The 12553-nt window shown below is 52.7% G+C and overlaps 1 protein-coding gene across 4 annotated transcripts in view; it reads right to left on the bottom strand.

Annotated features, from left to right (window-relative positions):
• Nucleotides 1-12553, bottom strand: part of LOC144306243 (cadherin-8) — a 358000-nt gene that overhangs the window by 334273 nt on the left and 11174 nt on the right. For 3 of the 4 annotated variants that reach the window (XM_077885706.1, XM_077885704.1, XM_077885708.1), the window contains exon 2: nucleotides 8605-9056. In XM_077885706.1, coding sequence (XP_077741832.1) covers nucleotides 8605-8856 — 252 coding nt within the window. In that variant the 5' untranslated portion in view covers nucleotides 8857-9056. Of the gene's footprint in view, nucleotides 1-8604; nucleotides 9059-12553 lie in introns of those variants that run through there. The other variant, XM_077885705.1, reaches the window with a different exon arrangement.

The following is a 12553-nucleotide window of genomic DNA, read 5'->3' on the forward strand; positions in this document are numbered from 1 at the left end:
AAAAACGATCGAATATTTCTAGCTCTTTAATTTATTAATTGATGAGATTGTCCTTCCAAGTATTTAAATAAGATCACATTTACCAAATGTGATTCAAACTAAATAACAGTCTCCAAGAATATGCTATGAATAGAGAGCATTGATTCTAAGAAAAATTGAATGATATAACATCGCCATTTACTTTCCTCTCATTTTGTTTTGCAATGTGTTATGACGTAATAATAGCATATCGTAGAAAATAAAATGGGCAAAATTATAAAGAAAAGAAACTGACAATCTAATCACCTAAATGGGGGGGGGGGAGGTTGACTGTAATGGCACATTTCCTTACAGACTCCTGTTTCTTGATATTTGACGTATTAATATGCATCAATATCACAATTTAACTTACTTGTTTTTCACGGGGGTTACATACCTATCATTGAGTCTTATATTTTTCTCAATCGGGAATTTTTTTTTTTTCAGAAACAATGGGTGGTGCTTATAAATATGAATAGGACTCTTCCTACATTGATTTTTAAAATAAAGAGTACTGGCATTCTCAGGGGTGAAAGGAGAAAAACTCAAGAAAACAAATAGCAGAATGGTGAACATCTCTGCATACGAATGATCGGGGGATCAGTACGCAGGAGTTCATTATTTTTGTAAGTGACTGAATATATGTATTATTTTCACATGCACACACGTCTTAATATACGCCAGGCACTCTGTTCATATCGCACACGCAGTCTACACACATTTTGCATCTTGTTTCGGGTATTTATTCAGTTGCCATGTCCCCGTGTTACAAATCTTAGTGATTTTTAATGATTCAGACTATCCCGCTAACGTGAATAAACCGGGAAGGCCTTCCTGGTTGAGTAGCATTTACGCTTCACCAAGTCTTCCCCGTGAGCTCCAGCTCCATACTTGCGATCGAAATCAGTGTTGCGTTTGCTTTTTTTAATTTTTTGATACCGATTACCTTGTCATTTATTCATAAAGTAGATGACATGATCCGGCTTTTCATCCATTACCATAGGACTACTATCACTTGCTTCAAGTGGGAAAAATATACCCGCCTCAACGAGATGACCCTTAAGGAGACTGAAAATATATGCAAGACTTTTAAGAGGTTTGAGTGAGTGTATTTTGGGGCGGGGAGGGTTCTGCGAGATAAGCACAGACTCTCGGTACGCTCACCCGGTCCCTGGGTATGGACTGAAGCAAACAGGGTGAATGTCTGGGGCCAGAGAGAAGGGATCAGGAGGTGATTAGGGATTTTACTGGTGCACAAGCCCTGCTGATAGATCACGCACACATGCGAGTCTGCGCGCGTGTGTGCATTTAGGGTTTCTTCTGATCCACGCGACTGATACCATTTCATTTCTCTCTATCAGTGTCGGAAAACTTCCCAAGCTCCGGGATGCCCATTATGTCCCAGCCGGGCCACTGGATAAGGGGCAAGCTCTTCCCGTGGCCTTGGCCGGGCTGGGACACGCGATGCTGACCTGCGTGCCTGCCACGTCACTGGGGCCCGGGCTGCGTAGGGCAGAGGGTTCTCACACCGGACAGCGAGTGGGCCTCACGGGCCAGGATACGGCAGATGGTGGCCGCGTAGCCCAGCACCCTGCGTGCACACGGCCGGCCACAGAACGGCCTGTCCAGAGCCACCTCGTCGCCGGCTGCGGACAGCGTCATCGCCTGGCACCCGGGCCTTCGCACTCAGCACCACCCAAAGGCTTTCCAAGTTACAGAGAAGAGAGGAGGTTAGAAGGGCAAATTTAAAGAGAGAAAATGAGTCAGAGCCGTGGAGGGAGAGAATTATAAATAGACGGAGCATCACCAGCAGTGGAGTTCTATCCAAATAAGGAACTGCTCCGAGGCCCAGGTAGGAGGGGGAGAGGGAGGAGAGAGCAGGGAGCTGACGCAAGAGAGCCCATTAGGGTGGGACTCTGACCACCTGCAGAACAAACTGGTTTCTCCCAAAATAAAGCAACATGAGGAGCCGAGGATCACAGACCACAGAACAAGAGCTAAAGGGACCTGGGCAGAAAATTAATAGACCCCATGCTCATTTCTCTCATATCGCCCTCTTTGCCGGCTCCACGGGGATTCATTCGTATCTTAAATATACTTTCGTGATCCACGATCCCATCACCGGTGAGGAAACCGCACACGACAGGCGCACGAGGTTCTCTGACGGGTCCCCCGCGGCAGAGGTGCGGAGAGGGCAGCCAGGTCTCCAGGAGCCCCTCCCCACCTTCCCAAGGCCACTCAGCCCCCCCGGGGTGCCAGGCCCTGTCTCCAGCCTCTGAGCAGCCCCCCCCCCAACCCTGCACGCCACGGCCACCGCCGCAGCATCGTCCCTTCCCAGCTCGGTTACGGTCTGGCCCCCAGGCGGTTTCCTTAGGGAGGAGCCTACATCCCACCCAACGGACCACCGTCCCGCTCAGGTGCCTCACGGAGCCAGGCTCCTTTACTTCGGGGTCCCTGTCTCCATCCGAGTGCGGCAGTTGCTAGCAGGCGGCGTTGCCCGTTGCCTGTCCACCCCCACAGCACCCCACCAGTTCCGTGACAGAGGGTGGGTGTCGGGGTTCGGGGCTCACTCAGGGCAGACAATGTCTCATCCACGGTGCCTGGGGGATCCTAAGTGCTCAGTGCGCATTTGTCGGGTGGCTTCATCTAACACTCTCGTGACCCAGCACAGGGCTCCCAGGATAACAGCGGGCGGGTCGCCTCATGTGCGTCTCACCCAAGGGACATGACTGTTATGGTCTTAGTTGCAAGATGTATGAAAACCATCATATTTTTTTCTTTTTCCTCTCTCTCTTCTTTTTAAGACAAGAACACATATGCACATAGGACAGAGTCCCAGGCACCACCTTATCCTGCACCAGCACCGGCAGAGAAAGCCAACGTGAAGGTCCTGAGGATCGTGACACGCTAGGTACTCGCGGACAGCGGGCTCTGCACCACCTGTTCCACAAAGAACTAGAGTCAGGAGCGGAGTCTCTGGCTGACACTGGTTTTACAGAAATCCAGAAAGAGGAGTTTGGGGGCACCCATGCCGCCCGCACAAACCTAAGCTGGCAGATGGATGGGGAACCGCGGAACCAGCCCACAGGGGTCCGGGCGGCCTCTGCAGAGCGCTCGGCACAGCCTCCTCCAAAAGCCGGGTTAACAAGTTACCCATTAGCACGAACGCAAAGAAACACTTTGATTTAATTAAAAAAAAAAAAAAAAAAAAAGGATCTACTTAGTTGAGGGGCAGCTGGGTGGCCCAGCCAGCTGAGTGTCTGCCCTCCGTCCAGGTCACGGGGCTCCAGGGCCCCGGGGCCCCACGGCCAGCAGCCCCCACGCTTCTCCCTGCCCCTCTGCCCCACCTACGCGTGCTCTCCCGCTCTGTCTCTCAGGCCAACTCCCCCACCGACCCCAGGGCAGGCAGGGCTCAGTCTCAGGACCCGTGAGACCCCGACAGAGGCTGAAACCAAGGGCAGGACACCTAACCGGCTGAGCCACCCCGGCGCCCCAAGAATGACCTTTAAAATCGCAAAGTAGAAACAATGTTCAAACTACGAGCTGCTCTCTCTAAGTGCTGAAGGGGAACATGAAAGGATTGCACAGCCCCCTTCATTGGAAAAAGCCACTCGTATGAAATCTTATTGGGTTTATGATACTTTTTAATCAATTCCCCCGTTATTTAGGTGACCCATTCAGGTATTTGAGCACAACGCTTCCTGAGCGCCCCCTGTTTACAGGCAGTGTTCTGGGTTCTGGGGAAACAGTGAAAAACAAAGGAGGGGAAACCTGTCTCGTCCGTGGAACATGCACTGTCGTCGGAAACAAATCGCAAACAAGACAAAGTATAGAGTATGTGAGGCAATGATCATCAGGAAGACGAAAAAGTAAAGCACCGCCAGGGGCTGTGAGATATTAGAGAGGGCAGTTATTTCTGGGGCAGGACGGGACAGGGAAGGCTTCTCTGTGAATGGGACTTTCAACCTCGTTTTAATTCAGCCAGAAACACAAGTGCTTCCAGGCAAGGCGACCCTGAGTAGGGCCACGGTGTCCCCACGACACCGCACAGCCCCTCTGTCCTGCTGCCATAGCTTGGGTTTCCAGTCCACCCCACCTCAACCCAAGTGACGCATCATCCTTCCAAACACACTGAAACATCACCTCCAGCAACATGCCCTGGGACACCCGAAAGGACCCTTCTTTGGGCTCCCGATGTCTTGTGCTCACCCGGCAGCATAACTCTCTGGCCATCACTGCAACGACACCCCCCCCCCACACACACACACACCCACATACACGGATGCACACACACCTGTAACTAAGAACACATTACAGGGCCGCCTCGGCGGCCCCATCGGTGAAGCCAGAGACTCTTGATTTCCACTCAGGTCATGATCTCAGGGTCCCGGGAGACAGCCCTGCATAAGGCTCCGTGCTCAGCGCACAGTGTGCTTGTCCCTCCCTCTGCCCCTACCCCACCCCACCTCACCGCCCCACCCCCGGCTTTAAAATAAATACATAAACCATTAAAAAAAGAATACAGTTGGGCAGCCCGGGTGGCTCAGTGGCTTAGCACCTGCCTTTGGCCCAGGGCGCGATCCTGGAGACCCGGGATCGAATCCCACGTCGGGCTCCCGGTGCATGGAGCCTGCTTCTCCCTCTGCCTGTGTCTCTGCCTCTCTCTCTGGGTCTCTCATGAATAAATAAAATCTTAAAAAAAAAAAAAAAAGAATATAGTCGTGGCTACAATTACTATGTACAGAGACTATGCATACATGATGGTATGGACTCTGACATACTCTTATTTATTCTACTTGGAGAGCGTTTGAAGACTTTTTAGTAATTTCTGCAGAGTTAACATTCAGAAAGTGACAAAGCCAAACTTCGGACTTCTGGAGAGTGCATCTCGAGGGCTTGCTCTTCCTCTGCACTCAGCTGTCTAGCGATAGAGTGAAAACACACGGATCACGGGAGGGTGCACGTAAAGCTCTGAAAAGCCGATCGCTCAAAACCCGGCTCTGCCGTGAGCTTGAGCACAGCCCAGGGTGCTGAGGCCCCAGCCCAGCGATCACAGGAGGGCCTTTAGGACAGCGGGTATGGTCCTACGTGACGGATGCTCCTCAGCCTGGGGGAAGCTCGGCAATGAAGTGGCTTGCAGCTGGACACGGGAGAGCGTGCACGGAGACAGAACACCTGAAGCACCGGTGGGCACCTTGATGCGGATCCTCCTCTCCCCCAGCCTGACTCAGAATCTGAAGCCGTCACCCGAGATGTAGTTCTGGCTTCGCTACGACCCAAGAGCCTCAAACCCGAAGCTACAATATTTCAGGAGCAATGTTCTTTAAGGGGAAATATGTAGGATTGGAAATGTTTGCTGGAATTTCTTCATAAAATTAGTTCGACTGATTTAACAGTTGAGCTGGCCAGGATAGAGAAGAGAGAAAGAGCTAATTCATAAAAAATAAAATAAAATAAAATAAAGTAAAATAAAATAAAATAAAATAAAATAAAAAAGTAAAATAAAATAAATAAAATTAAATTAAAATAAAATAAAATAAAACAAAATAAAATAGTCATAAAGACTCAGGGGTGTTTTGGCCACTTCAAAGTCTTAGGGTTCACATGTGACATTTCTGTCACTCGAGCAAGAATTTTTTGAGCATTACTAAATCACAAATCGATGCTAAATGCCTGGTTGTTTGCTTCCAGTTCTATCACTTAATTGAAAGAACAGAGTTAAAATTAGTCATCAGACTCCTATGAATCCAAAACAAACCCCAATTTAATTACCTTTTCTATTCAGACAAATATGGAAAGTTCTCCTGGGCATAGCATGTTCAGTTATTTATATTATATAAGATACTATTTGCAGTCATATACTTCCATAAAGAATCAACTAATAGAAACGGTAAGAAAATACTCAATTACACATGCATGAGCCTGTAGATCCAGAATTTCCTGTGGTAGGAAAACGAACTGCCTGGGGGCTGGCTCAAGTTCTAAATATCCAGGAGGGAGGACTTTAGGGACTCTGAATTCAATATTCAATACTTCCTTTAAAAAAACAAAAGGTTGAGCTTTACTATTTATTATTTGCTTTTTAAAGGTTTTATGTTTAAGTAATTTCTGCACCTGATGTGGGGCTTGAACTCACAACCCTGAGATCTAAGCGGCTCACGTCCTACGACCGACTCAGGCATCCCCGTAGGCAAGAACTCTTGAGTGCAAATTATGGTTCAAACACGTGGAGCTCATCTCAAAAGCATAACAGGATACGGTGGGTAAGATCATGGCCTTGGGAATGCCCAACGCGATTCAAACCCCGAGCTCTTCCCAGCTCTCTGCTCTTGCTTTACCGATCCTCCTAAGGCTCACGGCTGCCGTACTTAAAACACAAAAAGAGCATCATGCTGGTCAAGACGCCCGTATTCAAAGCCCACTGGGCCTGAGGTGTTTGGCAATTGAGCAGCTTTCACACCAAGACACACATTAAGGCACGTACACCGCACGGCGAGGAGGAGCAGGACCGTGACCACGACGTCAGTACGACTGGGCCGCGGCCTGTGTTCCAGCACGGTCGTGGCAATGGGACGCGCTAGGTCTACAAACAACCTCAAGTCTGCTACCTGAGTTTGTATCAGGCAAAGCAAAAAAAAAAAAATAAATAAAAAAATAAAAATAAAAAACAAAAAAACACAAAACAAAACAAAACAAGAAAAACACCAAAAAACCCACAACAGCAACAACAACAACAACAAACACACTTTCGGAGATTTTTGTATTTTAGACACATTGATAAAGGTCTTCAGACCTATTTTACACATATGATTGGTGTACGCACGTATGTACGTATATGCACACAAACACACACACACGTATATGCAGAAACAGGAGGGCAAGCTATTGCTAGTGCTAGGATCAAGATCAAGTAAGGTGGTGCCCACCAGGTGCCCCCATGGTACTGGCCAGGATGGGCCACACACTCAACGGGGGCGGAGATCATGGTTCTGGTCTCGGATATATACTCCCGTGTGCCTAAGAGAGGGCCTGATGAATCCTGGTGATTGCTGGCATCCCCTCATGCAGGCTTCCCGTGTCCAAGCAGACCAACTACATGAGGTGAGAAGACAGTCCTTGGAGGGTCTCCAATTGCCTCGCAAGACAGCGAGGTGGAGGTAGGAGGGCCCTCGCAAGTTCCCAGCAAGACACAGAGAGTTAACCCACGTCTTGATGATCAATATTCAATGCTCTTCCTATTTTTCTTTTAAATCCCTGCTTTTGGGAAATGAGTACCATTGGCCCGGTTCACTTCTTAATCTAGACCTCGGTGTCCATCGAAAGATGAATGGAAAAAAAAAAAAAAAAGAAAGATGAATGGATAAGGAAGCTGTGGTCTCTGTATACACTGGAATATTCCTCAGCCATTAGAAACGACCAATACCCACCATGTGCTTCGACGGGATGGAACTGGAGGGTATGATGCTGAGTGAAGTAAGTCAATCGGAGAAGGACAAACATTATATGGTCTCATTCATTCGGGGAATATAAACAATAGTGAAAAGGAATAAAGGGGAAAGGAGAAAAAATAAGTGGGAAATATCAGAAAGGGAGACAGAACATGAAGACTCCTAACTCTGGGAAACCAACTGGGGGGGTGGAAGGGGAGGAGGGCGGGGGGTGGGGGTGACTGGGTGACGGGCACTGGGGGGGCACTTGACAGGATGAGCACTGGGTGTTATTCTGTATGTTGGCAAATTGAACACCAATAAAAAATAAATTTATTATAAAAAAAATCTAGACAGGAAAATCAGCCAGTGCAGGCGAATACTCGGACTCCTCCTATGATGACGGTGTGGGAAGCCTGTGAACGCTTCGGAGGGACAACCACGTGAGCGCCAATAACCAGTGGTGTGATCTCGGGGGGACCACTCCCCTACACAAGGAAGGTTGGTCTAACCTGCCGACAGCAGCACAAGTGCAAACCCGCCCGCACACAGCCCCGTATGAAATTCCTTCTGCACACCTCTGACCCCATCGGACACCGAAGGGCTCGTCTCCTACTGCAAACTTCACTGAACCACGGCACGCAGCTCTGTGAAGCGCGCACGCCAAGAACTTCCCGTTCTGCATCCCGGTTAATAACTGAAACAACAAGCCACGAACAAAACTGAAACCAAAAAAGGAGACAAATCTTCCTCCAACGGGAAGCTGCGTGGCCTCAAAACAAAATGCAACAGATGACGTCTTAGGACCTGAGGCCACAGAAATTCCGAGTGAACAGAAACGTACGGACGCTCCAGCCAGAGGGCAAGTCCGGCTGGCACGCACGCCCCGGGGGGAAAGGGGGGCAGAGGCCCAGCTGAGCGCGCCTGAGCACGTGCTGGCACCTGAAGGGGGACGGGGCGGGGAGCGGGCCTTCGGCGAGGTCACTGCACACACCTGAGGCCGTGGGGCTGCCCGTACCCCCGAGGGGCCCAGGCTAACTGCACCAGCCGCCGGGCCAACGGGCCACAGCTACGTGCCACCGGGTGGGCCGAGTCCGATGTCACAGACCTAAGAAGGAGAAGCAGACCCCGAAATCGGGATCTTAGACACGCAGCTTACCCGGCCAACGAGAATCGGTTCAGGTCCAGAAAACTCCTCCAGGACAAACATTTGATTCCAAACCCAGCCTCTCTTGGAGCGGTTCAAAACCCGCTGCTCGTCACTCAGCCGGCTGGGTTCCAGAGGGGGCCCGCCCAGGAAGACCGGGGCCGGGCCCGTGGGAGCCGCAGGAGCGCAAGGGGGCAGCGCCATCCATAGTACCAGGAGCGGGGTCCAGAGATCCAAGGGCATCCCCGCGAGCCGCTCGGGCATGGTCCCGCCGCCACCGCCGGGGCAGGCGCCCCACAGCCCGACGACTACTTGCTGGGGCTCCGGCCCGCAGCCATCCAGCTCACCGCGCCGCGCCCAGCGTCCACTCACAGCTCCGCGGCGGCCTTGGGCTCAGGAACCGGGCATCGCCTGGGCCGCTCCCCCAGCACCCCGATCCGCGGGCCTCCTGGCATCGAAGCTCCCTGCAAAACAAGGACGAGAGGGGTGAGGGTCCCGCGGCAGGGCCCCGGCTCGGGGCCGCCTCTGCAGAGCCCAGCGGTGGGGGGGCCTCTGAGGAATCACCACCCGTGGGCCCCCCGCTCGGTCAGGCCTTAATGGCCTTTCAGTATTTGCTCCGGGTCTACGCTGATCAAAACCCACTTAAGCACCAGAAGTTCTGTCCTTCCTCCCTGTTGCCCTCTCTTCCTTCCCTCCCCGTCACCATCCCTCCCTTCTTTCTCTTTTTGTGATGCAGGTTGGGGGACCCCTGGGGGCTCAGCGGCTGAGCATCTGCTTTGGGTCCAGGCGTGATCGGGGTCCCCGGGTCCAGTCCCTCGTCAGGCCCCCCGCATGGAGCCTGCTTCTCCCTCTGCCTGTGTCTCTGCCTCTCTCTGTGTCTCTCATGAATAAATGAATAAAATCTTCAAAAAAAAGTGTAACGCAAATTGGAACATGGGCCCTGTTGTATTCCCTTAGAGAACGCAAGTGCCTGCCTGCCTTCCACCCGTCCTTCCTTCCTCCCTCTTCCCCTTCCTCCTTCCTCTTCCCCTTCCTCCTCCCTCTTCCCCTTCCTCCTCCCTCTTCCCCTTCCTCCTCCCTCTTCCCCTTCCTCCTCCCTCTTCCCCTTCCTCCTCCCTCTTCCCCTTCCTCCTCCCTCTTCCCCTTCCTCCTCCCTCTGAACCTTCCTCCTTCCTCTTAACCTTCCTTCCTCCCTCTTCCCCTTCCTCCTCCCTCTTCCCCTTCCTCCTCCCTCTTCCCCTTCCTCCTCCCTCTTCCCCCTCCTCCTTACTCTTACCCTTCCTCTCTCTGTCTCTCTCTCCCTCTCTAATGTAAAGATGGTTCCTAGTTCACTCTCTGCTGAGCTATGTGAAGACACTAGCCTCTAATGAGTAATTAAAAATATATATACTTAACACGAGACTGGGAAAGGAAAGTTCCCGTATCTACAGTCCTAGCTGCCACAAGGCATCAGGAGGGACGGTCCCGTTCAGGGTACAGGATGCAATTCTGTGCCACGATGCTAATAAAGAGTGAATAAAATTAGAATGCTCCCAGAGAGAAACTCGGTAATGTCCAGCATGTACGCTGTAATCAGGATGGTGTCAGGGCTCCCATTCTAAATGTACAGTTGAACAGGAGATTTAAATTATGAAAAGCTCCTCTGGGAATGAAATATGGTAAAAATACAATTTCCAATTGAGGAGATCCAGAAAGGGATGGGCAAAAAAATCCCCCATTACCTGAGGTGTCAAATACATTTTTTGCTTACCTTCAGCATGGCAAAATGTGTTTCCTCCCTCTCAAAAAAAAATTGTTTTTAAAGAAATAATGCTCACTGCAGATCCCAGGGAGAAGCCTTGCCAAATTAGATTAAACGGGAAAATAATTCTTCAAGACACCACCGGGACGGGTTGGGCTCAGGGAATCTGTAACGGGGTAGGGAACCTTTGGCCTCCAGGTCTTGGGCCCGGCATGGCGCAGGGCAGGATTGCAGCAACGTCTGGAACACGGGTCAGGGCTGGGGCGCAGGCAGCTGCAGGCGGAGCCAATGGGCCTCAGATGCAGGCTGCCTCTGCTCTGACCCAGCTGGGGACCCGGGGACGGCCCCCTTGCATCTGCGGGTTGGGGCCCCCCTGCATCCCCGGCCCTGGGCCCACCTGCATCCCCGGCCCTGGGCCCACCTGCATCCCCGGCCCTGGGGCCGCCTGCATCCCCGGCCCTGGGCCCTCCTGCATCTGCGGGTTGGGGCCCACCTGCATCCCCAGGCCTGGGCCCCCCTGCATCCCAGGCCCTGGGCCCCCCTGCATCTGCGGGTTGGGGCCCACCTGCATCCCCAGGCCTGGGCCCCCCTGCATCCCCGGCCCTGGGCCCCCCTGCATCCCAGGCCCTGGGCCCCTCTGCATCCCCGGCCCTGGGGCCGCCTGCATCCCTGCCTGTGCTTTCAATAGGAAAGTACAAGAGGCAAGAGCACCGTCCCATCCCTCCCCTGGAGCTGCCACGCACAGAGGACCAGCTGTCCCTAAAGCAGATCTCCATCAACACCTCTCTAGGTCCAGCGCAGAGCAGACCTCCGCAGGCCTCAAATTTAAAGCCAACCAAAGCTTGCAAGCTCTGCATGAAAAGACCTCAAAGTATTCATCTCTGTCTGACTTGCCAGGACCACCTACTTATCTGAGCAGCCTTTGCAGCGGGGCCACCGCGGGCCCTGACCTGTCCCGCACAAGCGGCCGGGACGAGCCGCGGGAACACCCCAGTAGCTGCGTGGCCTGTGTGGGGGCAGACAAGCCTGGGTCGGGACCCCAGCGCGCCCCACTTGCTGCCCCGGTCGTGATGGATGCCACTTAGCTCTCTGAGCTCCATCGTCCCTTCTGCAACACGGCGGCAGTAATTCCCACTTCCCTCCGGGCCCCAGGGTGAGTCAGAGCCCAAAGTCCTGGAAAACAGCGGGAACACAGTAAGCACGCCCCCAGCCGTGGCCCTGTGGTTTTCCTAAGTGGGACTGGGAGGGTGGCGGGGACAGGCTCCCTGCCCTTGGGAGGCAGAAAACAGAAAGTCAAATGCCAGAGTCGAGGGTTAAGCTGTGTGGCCTCTACAGGAGGAGCACCCAAGGCACAGGCGTGACATGGGGCACTCACAGGTCTTCCAGCAGTGGTGTAAGTGGGTGAAGGTGGTGCTGGGGGCATGGGAACGTGGAACTGATCCTGTCCCTGCAGCCTCAGCCCAAACACTTCTCAAGGAAAAGGGTCAGGGGTGCCTGGGGGCTCAGCGGGGAGCGGCTGCCTTCGGCTCAGGGCGTGACCCCGGGGTCCCGGGATCCAGTCCCACATCGAGGTCCCTGCATGGAGCCTGCTTCTCCCTCTGCCTGTGTCTCTGACTCTCTCTGTGTCTCATGAATAAATAAATAAAATCTAATAAAAAAAAAAGAAAAGAAAAAAGAAAAGAAAAAAGAAGAAAAAAGAAAAGAAAAGAAAGAAAAGAAAAGGAAAGGAAAGGAAAGGAAAGGAAAGGAAAGGAAAGGAAAGGAAAGGAAAGGAAAGGAAAGGAAAGGAAAAGGAAAAGGGCCTGTTCTCTGCAAGCACAGCTTGTGTAGGACAGAGCAGCCCTATTCGGGGCTCAGGGCCACACGTGGCCTTCCTGGGCGGTGGGTGCGGAGCCCAGCCTCCGGGGGCCTGAGGTCGACTTGCCGGCTTTGCATCGGGGGCCACCCCCCCACCCCCCCGCAGAGCAGCAGCAGCCTCACAACGTGGGCCCACCTGGCCGGCCCTGAGCATTCAGAGGGGTCACCTCGTTCAAGCAGCGCGGAAGGCCTGGAACCTACAGCTCTTTTTAAATTGTGCCACATACTCTGCAAGTCGACGGGGCCTCTGCTCTGCTGTTAGCGGTTCTGGGGCAAGAAAACTCCTTTCCGCTTGACACGCGCGCCGCTTGTGTCCTCCGCTGGCCCCGAGGGTGCCCAGCACGGGATGAATGCAATGGGGGT

The sequence above is a fragment of the Canis aureus genome, chromosome 3 (genome assembly GCF_053574225.1).
Source record: "Canis aureus isolate CA01 chromosome 3, VMU_Caureus_v.1.0, whole genome shotgun sequence".
Classification (NCBI taxonomy): Eukaryota; Metazoa; Chordata; class Mammalia; order Carnivora; family Canidae; genus Canis; species Canis aureus.